The sequence below is a fragment of the Lissotriton helveticus genome, chromosome 9 (genome assembly GCF_964261635.1).
Source record: "Lissotriton helveticus chromosome 9, aLisHel1.1, whole genome shotgun sequence".
Lineage (NCBI taxonomy): Eukaryota > Metazoa > Chordata > Amphibia > Caudata > Salamandridae > Lissotriton > Lissotriton helveticus.
The window spans coordinates 424,941,945-424,960,579 of NC_136070.1; the positions used below are offsets into that span (position 1 = coordinate 424,941,945).

The 18,635-nt window shown below is 44.1% G+C and overlaps 1 protein-coding gene across 4 annotated transcripts in view; it reads left to right on the forward strand.

The window, feature by feature from the left end:
• Positions 1 to 18,635, forward strand: part of TECPR2 (tectonin beta-propeller repeat containing 2) — a 512,189-nt gene that overhangs the window by 406,018 nt on the left and 87,536 nt on the right. For all 4 annotated transcript variants that reach the window (XM_078660212.1, XM_078660215.1, XM_078660213.1 and 1 more), the window contains one exon: positions 14,270 to 14,418. In XM_078660212.1, the coding sequence (XP_078516338.1) occupies positions 14,270 to 14,418 (149 nt within the window). The remainder of the gene's footprint in view (positions 1 to 14,269; positions 14,419 to 18,635) is intronic.

An 18,635-nucleotide genomic window follows, 5' to 3' on the forward strand; every position in this document is an offset into this window, starting at 1 on the left:
TAAATTAAGCTCACCACCAAAATGGAAGCAAAATTCCCGAACCTGCACGGCTCAAAACTGTATTTTTGCCAGGAAAACCAGAAAGATGTGCATGACTTCAACTCAAGTGAAGTTATAGTTTTATTGCATGCAGTGACCATCCTGCTACAGACCACCAAGGGTAGTATCTGTCTGTGATTTTATGTTTAATTCGAAAGGCACTTTTTCCTATATAAATATGCCTTCCTACCACACAAGTGCATTCACATTTAAAGTAGTCCTGAATAAGACTAAAAAGAAACCAATTTTTGTTCTACTTCTCCTGTACACCGAATGCTAATATGGTGCTCAAGGGCCCGTGCAACCCATCATTCTTAAATATGTTGTTCTGTCACACTGTATTATATATATATATATATATATATATATATATATATATATATATATATTGAGCACTATTTAACTAGAGGGGCGAGATATTGACAAGGGGCACGTGCACCGTGAGTGAGAGGTCATAACTCAAACCATCTTCCCCTACACATCTCTCGGTGTGAATGTTTTTGCTATCTATTTGAAATGTGACTATATGTTAGACACCCTCACTTGAATGCTTTTTCGAAGGTCCGGTGATTCTACTTCTTTTGACGGCTTCAGGATCAAATGTCACCCGATGTCATTTCCTGTGATACTTCTGGGTCAAAGGCCACATGGGGTCACTTCATTTGATGTCAAAGGGTGTGCGATGTCTTTTCCGCTACCCTTGTCATTTTAGTGAATATGCAACCATGAATACTGCACGCAAAATAAAGTCAAAGTGGGCCCACTTGGGCTTTATTTTGCGTGCAGGAACATTATCAACAGTAAGGCTGTATACCGTTTTTGTATTTTTGCCCACTAGGGCTAAATTCTTGCATTTATTTGACTACATGCATTCGACAATTTTAGTAGTCAATAATTGAATTATGCTATTCTCTGGCTCTAGTTAAATGAATTTTAAGTGCATTTTGGGATATATGATTTTGTTCCAGGCGCCGTTTCAATTTTTGTGCATTACGCAATGTTATTATTTAGTTGCGGATATGCTAAGTATGTCGATATTGCATGAGCCAAGTATTGCCCATTTTTGCTGGTTACTAATCCCGCTTTGATAAATTGTGACTACACGAACTCTACATATGCTTGTAAAGAACTACAAGTCTGTTGTTTAGTTTTATCATTTTGTGGTTTCACGTGATTGGGTCACATGGTGAGAGTTTAAAAAGCGCTTTGTAAATAGAAAACTTTATTTGTGAACAAGCCTGCTGGGACAGGCGAAACGCGTTGAAGAGCGACATTAAACTTTGAAAATACTTCACCACATGTTGTCGTTTTTCCTCATGGTATGTGAGGTTGAGGTTAGATATATATATATATATATATATATATATATATATATATATATATATATATCCTGTTGACGAATTGAGTGCAATAGAAATCTCTCTGCTCTACACTTTAGTTGTAACAAGTGACAACCGAAGCAGTGCAGTGGCACCATGGCACAGGGGCAAGGGTTTAATTATGCCTATTACTACCCAACTGCTGGCAGAGAAGCACATTTCTTTCCTTGCTTTTTGCCCAAAAACTTTTGCAAAGCCTCTAAGCGCACCTCATATTGATGCAGCAAACCCAGGCCTATGCTTTTTTACATTTTTTGGCAAACCACATTGGTATTCAGCGGTCCAGTTTCTGCTGGGAAGAGTACTGAAATCAGGCTGAAACGAAATTCTTATCATCCACTCCCTGACCGCCCTTGACACCCTGAAGTCTCGATAGGAGACATGGCTGGGCCCCTTGACAACGTCAACTGCAGGGACGCATGCGTGCTACCCAGAACACTGATCATTTCTGCCAGACTCGGACTCATACAGCTCAATTACTTCCATTGGATCTGTCATGCGCCTATTATACTATGGCAAGCCAACAAACTAGCTATGCCTGCCTGCACTCGCTGGCAAGAAGAGAGGGCAATTTCTTCCATGTAGTGTGGGCCTGTCCCCGTTAAACAGTATTGACCAAAAAAAATGTCATTGCTCGCCCGAGTGACCGGGAAATCCATGGACCTGTTCCTCAAATTTGCCTTGTTGGGTATTGGTGATGATATGGGGGAACACAGGGAGATTGTATTTTTTTATGGGTATTGGGACGGGGCTCGCCAAGAGAGATTGACACCCTTGGTAAGCGAGGATGGACTGGTGTGCCCAACTTGAAGAAACTGTTTAGCTGTCCTGAGGCTGCCACAGAAACACAAAAAGGAGTGGTGGAAGTAGTGGGCATAGTATGGTCTGTAAGGAGTCAGCATGGGCCTATTTCTTCATTTATCTTTCATTAGGTCAGACAATCTTTTTAGTGGTTACACTTAAAGCACTGGAAAGCTAAGTCATTTTAGTTATGAAAGCAAAAAGTACTAAGATTGCTGCACAGCAGGCTAATTTGTTAAACTACTTCTCAATGGAACAGTACTGGTGCTGCAGGGTGCAGTTGACACTGTTCTCTTTTCACAGGTGTTTGAGAAGGTCAAACGACGCAACCCACTAATGTGATTGCTGCAGCGTTGAAACTTACGGCCTTATATGAGGCCACCCCGTGATTTGACATCTTTCCATTTGTGTGTCCTTTCACCTGGGTTCAGGTGCTCTTTTCTGAATTTTTTTGTGGATTTTCAAGTTTTTCCATACTACCAGTCCTGTCTCTGATGCCTTTGGTGGTCTCCGTCATGGTGTTTTCCTCCGGTTCTTTAACCGCTCTGGACACTATTGGATCAGACTTCTATCTCTGCTGACAGCAATGGCCAAATCAGTAGACTTCTTTATGTCCCTATGCCTTATTGCTCACTTGGGTCCCTCCAGTGAGCATATTTTCTGGATTGGTCATCTAGGAGTAGGTGCTGAGCAGGTCCGGAGGAAGTACAATAGGTGGCATACTCTTTAGTGTCCTAAGTATCAGATTTCTCCTGGGTTGGGATTGTATAGATTGCACGGGTAGGCTAATGATTGATTGTGGCTTTGGCCATTGGAATGCTGTTGCCTACTATTTTTGTATTTCCCTTTCATGTTGATGCTGAAGAGATATGCTCTGCCTTTCGAGATTCTCATTATGGTGTGGGGGTGTTTTTGCTGAGCTTCACCCTCCGACGTAATGCAGACTAGGGCTTATGTGGCCAGGCTCATTGTTATGACCACGTTTCCTTCTGGTGTTTATATTGACGTTTCTGTTGATCTTGTTCCTGTTGTTCTTGGGGACAATGCCTGGTTTTGGTGCAATTCCCTCCCATAGATCCTACGTGTTTGGGCTGGCATTTGATAGCATGTCTTGGCTTGTTCTTTCTGATTGGTTCTTTATGAGATGTTCAGCTATATCCTTTGATAATGCATACACATATTGGAAGTCCCAGTGTCCTTTGAGGAGGTCCCCCTTCGGTCTTGTTTCAGATTTTGAGGGCTCTGCGTTCTTCCATTCTGGGCTGCTGTTGCCCATGGCAGAGTCCTATGTCCAACTGGGCAGTTTTGTTGTGAGTAGTCAGTTTGCACCTTCGGTGATGTCATTTGTCCTCCAGTTAACTGTAATGGTAGAGTATGCTACACTGTTTCTGACTGTTCCTTACTATGTTTCTGGCCGTTTTAGACGACTACTCCGCTTTCGAACCTTTCTTGACTGATGATTTTTGGGTTAATCTGTGCCTTTGTTTTTTCTGTATAAGGATTGTGAGTGATTCTGTTTGATCTCTGTTGCAGCCTGTTGATGTGTGTTGGAGCGGACATGGCGTAGTTTTCCCCAGTTCTGCTGTGCCTTGATGTAGAATTGGTTTAGTGCCATTGCTTATGGTTTCTGAATAATAACGTCAGACTTAAAACAAGTGACCTCTTGCTGATTTGTGCCCGGTGTAATGCCTTTTCCTCATGACAGGTTATGTGTTGGACCTAAAAGGATTCTGTGTTAATGAGGGTGCTTCTACTAGCGTGTGATGGAGTGGCAATGTTTGCTGGTTCCTTTCTTTTCGTTTATTCTGCACCCTCATGCCTATTTCTTTACTCTGGAACCGAAGTGGGGTTCAAACTACAACCCACTGTTAGGATTTCTCTGGCAAGTGGATGGTTTCTGTGTGGTTGCCAGTGTGCTGTCTGTGGCTATCAGTTCATCTCCATCCTTTGTACTCTGGCTCTACCCAGGTCTTAGTTTGTCTGTTAGTATGTGTAGATGTTGTTGCTGCTTCTGTTCATTTTGAGGTTGCGGTTGTTCAAAATTTAGCACATCCTTCTTCACCTTTCGTGCAGCCATGTAGGGCACCCTCTTCGGTGATCTTTGTTGTGTGCTGTATTGTTTCTGCTGCAGGTGGTATGATCCATCAGACAAAAAAGGTACTTCTCTTCTTTAATGGTCTTTCTGGTGGATACTCTGCCTACCCGCATATTCCTCACCAACGTACTCGCCTCCCTGTTCGGAGTAGGAGCTGTGGTACTTACTACCCAGGACAGAGGTAGGTGTATGTATTACGTTACTATACTTTTGTGAATCTCATCTCTAACACTAAGTGGGCGAGAACTGAAATCAGAGCAACGGATGGCACGGTACGTGGCTCTGTGATGTTCATTAGGGGGATGTGTCAGTCGTCTGGCGACCATGGCGGCACCTCCTGGCACAGGAGAGCTGTTGCAATATTAGAGATCCAGTCTGGCGCCTAGGAAGACTCATGAGGTGAGAAATCTCCAGGGAGACTGAGCATCCACCAAAAAGTTCTGTTTTAATAACAGAGTCCTGCTAGCTAATGCTTACTTCTCAGAACTCATTAAAATAGGCACAAATAAAGAAGTAACAGGAAATATGAGAACATGGTAGAAACAACACTATCCCAGCCATAACAAGTGGAGTAGCTCCTTACAACCATTCGAAAAGCTCTTTAGGTCTTTTAATTAACATGGAGAGCACTTCCTTCAATTCTGTTTCTTTTAATTTTAGAGCATGGAGTGAAATATTTCAAACTCAGGTCTCTTCTCGTCGTTGCCGTGTTTGTTATCGCATGTCTGGTTATTATGCAACGTAGCCGAAAAACACGTTGAGGTATACATACGCGGCTATTCTTAGGACCGTATTCTGGAAACGTTGTATTCTCCCGTGTATTTAAAGCCAGTCGGAAAGAATGTGCGCGTGGCAAGCGTCTCTCAACGCTGCCCAGGTTCAGTGTGTCTATTCACGTAGCGCGCCGCGTCCGACGAACGTCATTGGCTGAGGGTCACCTTTGGCATATACGTTTCTGAACACGGTGTCCTAAGCTCAAGGGTAAGGCCCTGAAGAAGGCCACCCTATCAAAATTCGCTTTCGTAAGAGGGCGCTCTGATAGGACTCAGTCAGAGTGATTAATTGTGAGCAGCTTTGCATTGAACGCAATCAGAATGTAAACACTGTACGTCAAACGCGCGCAGCGCTTGGAATGTGTCGGTGAAGTGGGGGGCAGTAATACTTGGCAGTGCTGACCGGGTGATATGTGACTCCTTGTTGTGGGCCTCTGACGCCGTTTGCGTTCAAGTGCTTCCGCAGCTGAGCATTAATGCGCCTGTCAGTGATATCCAAGGCACGGTGTGCGTGACGGAAATGCGGTATATAAGTAGGGTGGCTACTTAGACACCGCGGCAGCTTGACAACGTGCCCTTGTGGTTGCAGACGTTATGCTTACCACTATGAAAACTTGCAGAGTGGTTGTTGTTCGCTAATCTATTTATCTCCAATCACCCTCCGTTGTTGATTGCTGATTTTGTGAGAGTGATTACCCTGTTCTAGGTTGAAAAACACCCAAGGCTCCGGGGTGTTGTAGTTGTTTTAGATAGCCCTTCATATCCCCGTCGAAGCAGCTCATTATATTAGCATGCAAGGATCGCAACCTATGGTGTGCTTGATTGAAAGAATGTTGGTTTGTGGTGTGGCCTATGCTTTAGTGTCCTGGTGGTGACAACAATGGTGCTGTTATCCAGAAATTGGTCACTGCGTGGAATTGATTTGAGGAGTGCAGAGGAATGAGGGAAATGCCTTTCTAGCTTTATATACATTTATTATGTTTGGTTAGAATGGTGTGGGTTACAATCGTAGCCCTTTTTAAACGTGTTTTGGTATAGTGCCTGATGAACAGTGGAACAAAAACATTATACTGCTAAAACATTGTTTATTGCTTTGGCGTTTGCATTAGATAGTTTGAAGAATACACTGGTGAATACTAACTGATACTGGCTTTACTGTGTGTCATATGCAAAATAGTACAATACCAATAAATGAATGCGTAACGTTTGAGTCCTGTCCCCACCCTTTGCCAATTTTTTTGTAGTCCTGACATTTAGTGGCTTGGCTGTACATTGTTTTGTTAGCAGATTTGGTGAAAGAGATTTCTATGTCAAGCAAGCTTCGCTGTAGAGCTGTTCACCAACGTTTGTTCCTTGCTTTGTTTCACGCAGTGTGGGCTGAAAATTACTTTGTGCCTTAACCTTTTTTATTCATGCCCCCCCCCCAACACCTTGGTTTGACGTTGTTTCATGCCCTTCCTCTTTCCACTGACCTAGAGCATTGTTCGCCTCAACAGCCAACTTCAAGCGACCTACTATTTGTCTTTGGCTGTTGGCTGCCACTTGGCATAAAATAGTGTGATCACCTGCCCTAACAATAGCCACCCGGTCGGTTTGTGATCTCCCCTCTTAGATTAAGTGTTGAGATCTCTCAGGGTGCCTCTCCACCACTAGCATAACAAAGGGCCCCAAACTATTCCTTATCTCAAGCGTCCCTTGATACTTAATGGAACTAGATGCGAGTACCGTTGTCAACTTTTCTTGGGTATTTCTGATACCTGGCATTAGCAATGTGAGTCAGAACTCTTAAATTTACCCACAAATTCTGAATTCACACGGAGAGAAACTGGCAGGCCCCGTATGTTGCAAATAGTTTCACCAGGACTAGTAGCGGCTGCTACCGATCAGGGGTGGTGTGGCGGGGGAGACGGAGGGAAGGGAGGGAATAAAGCATAAAGCACTTACCTTTTTACCTCTTGCTGCCGCCTCTTCTTCCTCCGTCCTCTTGCCGGCACTCCGGCAAGGAAGCACACAGCCTCCCAGAATCCCCTGACCAATCACAACGCTGCCTTAGCAGCATTGTGATTGTTCTGAGCGCCGTAGTTCGGCGCTCAGACAGTGGCTGGCAGGCTTTGCATGTTCTCCACACAGGCTGTAATACAGCCTATGTGGAGAACATGCAGAGTGTGCATGAAGTGGCACTTTTGGTGCTGCCACCACACCTACCCCCGTGATGCATGGGAAGCTCAACCCCGCCTGCCTGGCTTCAGCTGCAAGCTGAATACAAAAAAACAAAATGATAATAACACGTTATTTTCATTTTATTTTTTGTATTCAGCTTGCAGCTGACCACTGACCAGGTCTGAGAACACAAGATGCATAAACTCTGGGCTGTATGAGTTGATGTCTTTGGACATAGCCTCAAGGAACTCTTGTTCCTTAGACCTACACCCTTAATGCATCTAGCTATCAGTCAGGTTTTGGTCAATCTATCATGTTAGGTTTCTGTTGCTCTCTGTGTCCAATTCAGAAAATAATTTAGTCATACTCCTTCCATGTTTACGGTTTTGTTGTACATCTAAATAGGAAAGTAAAGCTCCCATTTCTTTGCCTGTTGCCTCTCTATCACAAGTCCAGGGATTTGAGCCCAGCTCTTACCTTGTTCTAAGAATGCATCCAAGGCCAAATTGGGAATTCATACCAGCCCTGGCAATTAACTCGGACCGGGCCCTGAGGGGGGGGTTGTGGAATCACTGCTGCTTAGTTTGTTACGGAGGGCCAATACTGCAGTGCTGCTGCAAAACCGACCCCCAGTAACAATAATGCCCCACACCCGTCCAGAACCGGCCCTTAACCCTTCTGGTCCACCGGGAAAACGCCCGGTGCCAGCTACAGCCAGTCCGACCCTGGATGCATTGAGAATCTGTCTGACATGGAGAGTAGTTTTCTCATTTAGAAAAGTGTCAGAGGCATGGTAAAATGGATTTCTGGAGGTGGGTGTGGTGATTGACCCTTTGTCAAGGTTATGCACCCTGTTCTCCTCTGATCAAATCTGTCTGAAGACCCGCATTCTGTAGGTTTAAATTAGTGTATCAACACTGACCCCAAGAATGTGTGTGGCCCTAGTTCCTATCCCTAATTTTGAGCTTGTATCAAATCGATTCAAATTCTCCTGGCACTTCAGAAAGTGTTGAAAGGTATGGGCAGTCTTCCTGCCAGTAGCACACCATGGCACCACACATGGGTAAGACAGTGGTAGGTGCAATTAAAGAAAAATGAGCAACTCTGCCCCCACTCACTACCATATTCTTTTTCTAACAAAGTCCTCCAGTGTATCTCACTAGTTGTAGAACACCCCATTCTCCCACGGAACTGTATGATGAAGCATGATATGCAAACAAATGATGGGCGGAATGCTAAATGAATCATACATTCACTCCTATTCAAGAGATCTGGGTTAAATCCATTGTTCTTTTGCCCACCATGCCACCCCAGTTTAGACCCAGCCATATGCAAATCAGTTGTGACCGTGTGCCTCATGGGAACAGTCAGGACCGAACTGCCAATTTAGGTCCTCCCTGGACCGGAAACAAGCATCCTGGGACCGGTTTCTGGGTATTACTCTTCACCAGACAGGCTAGCTTGAATCTAGTGGCACAGTGAGCAAGGGACCTACGTCTGGGCATACCCATTCCACTTAGGGTTAAAAGTGCTATGCAAACAAATGATGGATGGAATGCTGACTGAATCATACATTCACCCCCAGTCAAGAGATCTGGGTTAAATCCATCGTGCTTTTGCTCCCGATGCCACCCCAGTTTAGACCCAGCCATACGCAAATCAGTCTTGACCCTGGGCCTCATGGGAACAGTCCAGACTGAACTGCCAAGCCAGGTCCTCCCTGGACCGGAAACAAGCGTCCTGGGACCGGTTTCTGGGTATTACCCTTCACCAGACAGGCTAGCTTGAATCTAGTGACACAGTGAGCAAGGGACCTACGTCTGGGCATACCCACTCCACTTAGGGTTAAAAGTGCTATGCAAACAAATGATGGACGGAATGCTGACTGAATCATACATTCACCCCCAGTCAAGAGATCTGGGTTAAATCCATTGTGCTTTTGCTCCCGATGCCACCCCAGTTTAGACCCAGCCATATGCAAATCAGTCTTGACCCTGGGCCTCATGGGAACAGTCCAGACTGAACTGCCAAGCCAGGTCCTCCCTGGACCGGTAACAAGCGTCCTGGGACCCGTTTCTGGGTATTACCCTTCATCAGCCAGGCTAGCTTGAATCCAGTGGCACAGTGAGCAAGGGACCCACATCTGAGCATACCCATCCCACTTAGGGTGAAACGTGCTATGCAAACAAATGATGGACGGAATGCTAAATTAATCATACATTCACCCCAAGTCAAGAGATCTGAGTTAAATCCATTGTTCTTTTGCTCTCCATGCCACCCCAGTTTAGACCCAGCCATATGCAAATCAGTCTTGACCCTGTGCCTTATGGGAACAGTCCAGACCGAACTGCCAAGCCAGGTCCCCCCCCTGGACCGGAAACAAGCATCCTGGGACCAGTTTCTGGGTATTACCCATAGTCAGCCAGGCTAGCTTGAATCCAGTGGGACAGTGAGAAAGGGACCCACATCTGGGCATACAAAACAATGGATTTAGGGCCAGATCTCTGTACTGGGGTGAATGTATGACATTGTTCTGCATTCTGTCCATCAATTGTTCTTTATGCATTTGTCACCCCGAGTGGGACGGGTATGCCCAGACGTGGGTCCGTGCTCTCTATGCCACTGGAGTCAAGCTATCCTGGCTGATGAGGGCTGAAAGCCCGAAACCGGTCCTGGGATGCTAGTTTCCAGTCCAGGGAGGACCTGGCCTGGCAGTTCTGGCTGGACTGTTCCCATTGGGCGCAGGGTCAAGACTGATTTGCATATGGCTAGGTCCAAAGTGGAATGGCATGGTGTGCAAAAAAGGCGATGGATTTAGACTCAGATCTCTGTACTGGGGTGAATGTATGGCATTGTTCTACATTCTGTCCATGAATTGTTCTTTTTGCATTTGTCACCCCGAGTGGGACGGGTATGCCCAGACGTGGGTCCATGCAACTGGAGTAAAGCTATCCTGGCAGATGAGGGCTGAAAGCCCTAAACCGGCCCTAGGATGCTTGTTTCCAGTCCAGGGAGCACCTGGCCTGGCAGTTCGGGCAGGTCTGTTCCCATTGGGCTCAGGGTCAAGACTGATTTGCATATGACTGGGTCCAAACTGGAATGGTGAGCAAAAAACGATGGATTTAGGCCCAGATCTCTACACCAATTGTTCTTTTTGCATTTGTATGATGAAGCATGCCACCAAGGGCTACCTTAGGTGGGTGAGAGGTTTCTAAAGCAAAATGATTCTTTTCCCCTTAGGTCAAAGGGAGGGTTCTTAGATTGATCAAATCGAGTTGGGCTCTATAGTTTGTGTAAAGTTCTGTGTCAGAGGAGGTTTGCCCCTTGCTCCACAGCACTTATACACTTCCCTTAATTTGTTTATGGTAACATAATCATAGTCTACGGAAGCAGTTCTTACCCTTTTGACTTCTTTGGACGCCCCCAATTAATCATTACTAAAATCTAGAGTCCCTCGGTGCATCATTAGCAGTATATGGGGATGCCGGCCTAAGCAATTTCAATGATTTGAACTGCAAAACAATACACAGAAATACAGAACCAAGCATTCACCAAATACTCAAATGTTAAAATATTTTATACATTTCACAAATTAAAAAAAAGTAAAAAAAAATTTTTATTGGGAAGGTTGGAGCTTTTCTAAATTCAATTGAGGCCACCTATCGTCCATACTATATTTTGTCTAATGCACTTGAACTAATCTCACAAATCAATCTGAGGATACCAACTTCATTTTTAACCTCCAATTTTAAATTCATTCACATTTACAGAACATTTTAACATTTTCAGTTTTGTTACTTTATTGATATACACTTCATTAATATGTTAACAATATTTAATTTTCTAAGCAGTCGCAGACCTCCTGAGTAGGCGTGTAGCGAATACCCATGGATCTCCGGACCGCCAGTTAAAAACTGCTGGTCTACAGCACAAGCCTTTTGACTCACAATCCTTCGGGGATACTGCCTATGAGCTCAACTCAGTAAAAAGTTAGCCCAGCCCCTATAATCGAGTCCCCTGCCGTCACAATATCTGGGGGATGTATTAAGAATGTATTTATGTGTGTGTGAATGTGTAGTTCACGGGTTGACTGATAAATAGCGAGTCCATTTGGATCGCATTTGCATGCTGCAAAAACAATATTTACTTCTGTGTAAGCCAGTATTCCACATCCTAGATATAACAGCCTGCTCATAAATCTGTTCTGCCTCCATCCGTGAACCCTCTGTACACAGTGGGTTCAGGAGGGTATCACACCAGTCCCTTTGTCCAGAGTAGGTTTCCTCTTCCCTGGACGAAACTCGCCCATTCCCCATTCATTATGTTGTAGCTATCTCCCATAAGCAACGACTGCACTTTGTAGTTCAGTGTTATTTTCTGTATCACATTGTCCTAATTTCCACTCCTACTCCCCCCTCCTGGTGTTCACTATTTGACCCTGCAATCACTGTCCAAAATTAGTAATGTGGCCATTCAGCAGGAGTGCACCAGTATGGTGGTCACCGGACACCTGTGAAAAATGACTGTAGCCATACAGGATGCTGTCCAGTAATCACCGACTCTCCCAGGAGCCCAACAAAAGGTGTTACGTTTGTGGGCAAGCAATGAGATCACAGGACTTCCGACCTCAGGAGACACTTGATACTATTAGATTCATCTTGTGTTAACAGGAAGGACGTGTTAAAATGCTGGCTAAGATGTTGGAGTAATCTGCACTGAGAAGCCTAAAGGTAGCGGACTCAATGGAGGGCAGGCTGAGGGGCCCATGCTCCATTGCACAATAAAAGATCCCTTGTGGGCTACTATTCTGGCTTCTGAGTACAGTGCGTCTGCATCTTTTGAACAAGGCATACATGTTAGCGCAGGGCCCTCAAGGGATGGATTTAGTAGCTCCCAGTGCAGCAAGGTCTATATAAAATAAAGTAACAAGTCGCCTCTCATTGTGTGCTTTTCACCCCTCCTATGGAACAGTCCATGGTGGACTGCTTGCTGTCTTTTTGATAGTTGTCAGTCTACATTGTACTGCTCTCATGATTTTCCATTTGTTTTGTGGCTTCTGAAGACTGTTCCGAACCCACCGGCTTGCCCTATTTTTCTATTTTTTTGTTAGGAGAAGTATTTGGGTAGTTGACTCCTCAGAATATATATATATGGGTGGTGTAAAAACTCATTAAACTTTTTAGGTCATCATTTTCTGAAAGTAGTTGAGACCCAAGTTTCTAATATGATCAGCGTTATAAAGGTTATCAAGAATCCTTGCACATCTTTCTTGCTGCCTTATCGGGCAGTCTTCAATGTATCCAAAGTTGCCTTATTCCTCCTATAGGATTTCAGCGACATTTACTTTGCATCTGGTCCATTTATTTTTTGTTTTCAGCCCCCCAAGGTGCCCGTTGTAGCTGCCACAATTGTTCCTGTTTTATCAGTCTGATTGTGGTGCACTTCAAACGACACATTGAAGACATTATTCTCTTTGTTATTGATACCAGTGTTGTTTAGAGGGGAGTATTTTCTTCATTTTCACAGTACTCTGGAGTACCTCTGTGGCGCTTAACTATTAAGATATATCTTCTAATTTTCTCCTTTTATTTGTTTCCAAATGTTCTATTCAGACAGGCCTACTTTAAAACTGTCACACAGTCTCGTAGGCTCTCTTTTTCCACAGATTACTCACTCCACGAGGCCAGCAACATGTGCTAGTTGACCTTTTGATGTTTCCAGTTGTTTTTCGCATTTGCTGCCTTGCAGGGATGTGTGTTCTTAGTGGTGCAGTTAAAATTCTACGATCCCACCGTAACTCTGTGAGGCACTACATATTCTAGACCAGTCCTGCAAAACCCCTGCGGTACAGAAGCTCAGAATCACCTGCTGTGTGTCTGGGTGGAACACTTAGATCCCGAGTACATGGGACGCTGTGCCTACCAACTTTAACTTCTCCCTGCGTAGCATTTCTTATCTGTCAGATTCTGGTTTAGTGAGGGCCTACCAACCGTTTACATTAGATGCTATGTCTGTACTTTTTCCAGGTATCGACCCCTCCTGCAATGAGATTTCTGAAAACACTGGCTGAGGGCCATGCTGAAGAGGAGACCAGAGAGAGCACAGAAAGTTTTGGTCATTTACGAGCCTTAGCAACAGAAATTATTCCAGAGTTGTTTGCAGTATTTTTCAGATAAATTTCATTCACATAGTCGGGATAGAAGTGACACTGTTAAATAATGGCATCTGCTTTTGCGGTTGGTTGACCAGTCTAAATCTGGGCCATCGCTTCCAGGAAATTGCAGGTAATAAGTTGCACGACCAGTTTCCATGTTATTGGCTTTAAGGAAGAGTTGAAAACCTACCCAAAGACTGTTAAATAGTTTTCAAACAATTCTTGTTTTAAAAGACCTTTCTGTTTGTCAATTTGACAATAATGAAATGGACTGCAGAGTTGGCCCTGTACCCGCTCCATAAATAAGCCTGAAAATGTGTCCAGTTTGGACAGAAGTATGGACAAGGGGCACACCGGTTTGTCTCCTGTTAAAAACAGATGATCTGGGTCGAGTACAAAGATTACTTGCTCAAGTCCTGGGATTTGGAGGAATAATCGTGGAAAGGATAGATTATTAATCAAAGTTTGCACCGTATAGGGCCCTGTTACTAAACAGTCAAATAGAATAAACCCCTGCAATCATTACCAGCAAGATATCACTTCACTTAGGGGCAGCTATGGTCATATACAGATGATGTAATGAGTAACTTATATCTATCGCAAACCATGGACTTCTCTAACTCCATGCTCAGTGGGTACTAAGAGTCCATTGGGATACTTCTGCCAATTTATGAAGTGGGAATGAATCTAGTGGAGCAGAAGAAGAAGATAGACATCTGTTTTCACCTTTGTGTTTATTGTTTTTCTTGTTATGCTTTAATCGTTGTGAGTAACTGCTTTCTCATACATTAAATAAGTGTGCTTAGCCTTGTTTGCTATGATCGCCTCATATTGCGAGCCAACACTACCTGTATACATTTCTCTCTAGGTGGTGTTAAGCTGATCAGTCTGACATGTGGGAACCAGCACATCTGGGCCTGTGATTCAAGTGGCCTGATATACTTCAGAGTTGGAACTCAGCCTCTTAATCCAAGTATGATGCTCCCTGCATGGATAATTATTGATCCTCCTTTACAGGTAACTGTAGCCAGGTTGGTTATGATTTATTACATGTGATAGTGTTGGTATACCTTCATCACACCCATTTGAAGGAAATAGAATGTACGGAATCAGAATTTATTTGCCAATGATAGATGGCAATGTAAGCTTTTTTTAATGGAATCTGTAAAATGTTGTGCCACACGCTTCACCATGTGAGTAGGCAATAAGAAAGACTTTGTCTGACAGCAGAGCATCTTTGAATTGCTCCAGGTAAGAGTGGGTGGTGACTGAACCTTGTTAGTGCTGTCAGATGGATGGAGACAAGAAGGCAACTCAGCCTACCTGAATGAAATATTGGGCACTTTACATGCCATTTTGGTGGACCATATGTAGGTGGTATAAACTAATATTTCTCTTTATTTAGCTTAGTAAAAAATATTTTTTGTATAAAACCAGTTCATTCTTTATAGGTTCTTATATATTGACAGGATCTAATCTCACAATACACCATTAACTACCAATTTTCCCGTGCTCAAGACTCTTGGGGGGAAGGGGGTCTTCTAATGGTGAAAGTAGATGATGCCATTTTAAACAGCATACATAGTTTTAAAAACATTTGTCGATTTTCTGTGGTCATTGCCTTTTTCCGGTATGCACTTTAAACCCAAACCCCCCCACCCTACCCAGCATTCTCAAACTCAAGTCCTTCATCTCCAAGGTTAGTGAGTGGACGTCTTTAGTCCACATATGGGATCCCTTCTTATTGTTCTAGTTTCTCAGTACTGTTTTTCTCCCTTCCACCTGCTTTATCTACCTCTTATGTTCCAGTTCAAATCCTTTACATTATGCGGATATGGTTGACCATATTTCTAAGAAAGTTAACCTATGGTTTGCAGCATTGGTATTTCCTTTTCATCTAGAAGACTCAAAAGCCACCTACATTGGTTGATGGGCATCTTTGGTATATGCCCAGTGCAGTGTTTTTGGGAATTTATCACACTTTGAAATATTTGATGCTTAAAACTCTTTACCTAGTCCCTGAGTACCTGCTAATGTTTCTAAGAAGAAACCCCAGTCTGTGAAGGATTTCTGCAGTCATTGGGTGGCTTATTCCAGTGAATGCTCTAACAGCTGTGGAGGGCGCTTTGCAAAATTAGTGGTGGTGGGGGGTCTTGATGGAAAAAATATATATATGCAAGTTCACTTACCTGAAGGGCCGCCGCCTCTTCTCTTCCTGGCAGCACACAGGCTCCCAGACTACCCGAAGTCAATCACGACTCTGCTATCACTAGCTTGACAGCAGCTTCAATGATCGGTCTGAGCAGCCTGGTTTAGCCCTCAGACAAGAAGTGGGAGCCTGTGCATGTTCTCCTCCTAGCTGTGCAATACAGCCGGGTGGAGAATATGCTAAGTGCGCATGACGGTTTAGCTGGTTAAGCCGTCATGTGCACTTAAGTTCACATTATGCCACTCCCACTCCCTGCGGCACCTCCCGGCCTGCCCTACCCTAACCTGACTCGGCTCCTTACAGAAAAATAAAATGACAATAATGTAACGTTAATGTTGAGTTATCATTTTATTTTTCCTTTTACACTCAGTGGGGCAACACTCCCCACCTTAGCAGAGGAGCCGGTGCTGTCTACCAATGGTAACTTCAGGTTAGTTTGTGTCCCAAGATCAAGTTTGGACCTGAGGTGCCAAAATAGCCGAACACTGCACACACTCCCAACCCTTGATCCCTTTTTCACCCTTGTGTTTGACTTGTGTCCGTCCCTCTGATCATCTAAACTTATCAGGTATTGTGTAGACGTGGCTCAGCTCTTTTGCAGATCTCCCGTCATGACTGTCTCTGCTCTCCATGATTTCTCTGGAGGTCAGGCTGACTGACTCCACAGGCCTGGATCTTGTCGCCTGTGACATTTTGGAACTCTGTGGGGCACTCTGTTAGAAGGAGGCTATGTGAAACTGACCTTGGAGAGAGGAAATTGGAACTCCAGTGGTGCACCACCCATTTCACTTTTGTTCACCCATCCTTCTGGTGTTTCTCGGATTGCTTGGGCCTTCTTTACTACACAAGTGGTATCTGTACCAGATTTCCTTAAATGTGGTTATATTGGAATCTGCTTCTACTGAGTTCCTCTTCTACTCCCCCATACCCACCTTTAAATAAATACAAATGTAGAAGTAATTGGAAAACGTTTCATCCACTTCACACACCGGTTCAGGTTCACAATTCCCACCATGGTTAGTAATTACTAGTTTCTTTAGTTCATTTCTACGTCAGAGTGGAACGTCTGTAAGTTCACTGTGATATAGTGGTACAGTTGGCTTAAGAATGTATTTATATTTTTGTGTAAATCATTGTTGGACCTTTGACCCTCTATTAGCTTGTGGGTGTTTTACCTGATTACTGGGGGTGGAAATGCAAAAACAACAGTTGATGGACAGAATGCAGAACAATATCATACATTCACCCCAGTACAGAGATCTGGGCCTAAATCCATCGTTTTTTTGCTCACCATGCCATTCCAGTTTGAACCCAGCCATATGCAAATCAGTCTTGACCCTGTGCCCCATGGGAACAGTCCAGCCCGAACTGCCAAGCGAGGTCCACCCTGGACTGGAAACAAGCATCCAAGGACCGGTTTCGGGCTTTCAGCCCTCATCAGCCTGGATAGCTTGATTACAGTGGCTTGGAGAGCATGGGACTCACGTCTGAGCATACCCGCCCCACTCGGGGTGAAAATGCAAAAACAACAGTTGATGGACAGAATGCAGAACAATGTCATACATTCACCCCAGTACAGAGATCTGGGCCTAAATCCATCGTTTTTTTGCTCACCTGATTACTGGGAACATTTTTTTCTTGTCCTGTTTTTCTGTCAGTGTATTTATGGACTCGTGGTTTATACCTAAACAGACTCTAGGACAGTGATCCTACATCCCTTCACACAGATGAGGTGTATCCATCTCTCACCCCACCAAACTCCTCTTGTACTGGGACAAGGACTTCCTCATATACAGCAATTGTTTAAATACCTGCTTGTTCTGCTGGGGTTAGGGACTGTAATTGTTCTCCTTTTGCCACCAAAGCCCCATGTACCCTGTTTCTTTTTATATGTCATTAATAAAAAGCATAAAGGATACACTATCTCTGCACGTGTGGGTTTCTAAAACATTTATTTTATATAAATAACACCTTTTTAAATATGAAAACAAACTAGAAAACGCGCCTTTAATCAACACTTTCTGATTCTTTTCACTCCAGTTAGCCAAATTAAATCTATACTAAAGTACATGTGACAGAAAACACCGCTGCCTTCATTCTCGAACAACTGAAGAACAAAGCAGCGACCTAACGCTGTGTACCAGTGAAAGGTTCCTGTTCCAGCTCACCGTGCCCAGCAGAGTCTGCCAGCTATCGGTTTTACAAAGGCCAGGTTGGCACGTCTAACCTTGGCTTTGTAAACGTTCATTCAGTCAATTAAAGGAATACTTTTACAAGACAGTGCTTTGCACGCAACGTCTACTGGGATAAAAATCACGGGGCGTCTAAAAGCTGGCGCCCCTCTACATAACTGCCAAGGATTTCAGGTCGGCCCCTTCAGTCAGAGTCCGGAAGCCATCAGTTATTTTTATTTATTTTATGGTACGCATTTTTATATAGCGGACTTTACCGAAGGTGTCAGAGCGCTGTACAATAGAACCAGTTACGTTACATGAGAGAAATGTTACAGAATAGAACGTTATATAAATCAATAGGAGACTAGAAGAGGTAGGGTAAAACCATATAAGGCCAGAACACAATATCAATGTTAATTGGTTGAATTGGCTAACACAAGGAGGAGGCAGCGGCGTAAGGAAAATATCCCCCCCCCCTTTTGAATGTGAGGAGGGCCCCCGAGCCTCCCAAGTCTCACAGATATAAGATATTAATTGGGCGTGGGCAGAATGGGGGGTCCCTGAAGTGTTGGGAGCCTGTGTTACAACCCCATGGGTGTATGTTGACTGGGAGACTGAGGCCTATTTTGCATTTGAACTTCACCTAAAGGTGTTTCAAAACAGACTTCTGCTTTCAGCCCAAGTCCTACAAAGAGAAGCGGTTGAAGACTGCCGGATGGGAGGCCCTCCTCTCATCTCAGCGGATTTACACCACTGCGGAAGGCGGCTCCATATTTCTGCTTTTGTGTAAATGCGCGCTAGTATATGTATAGCGAGCACGCGGCATCGCTTTATAAAACTCCTAAGTAAAT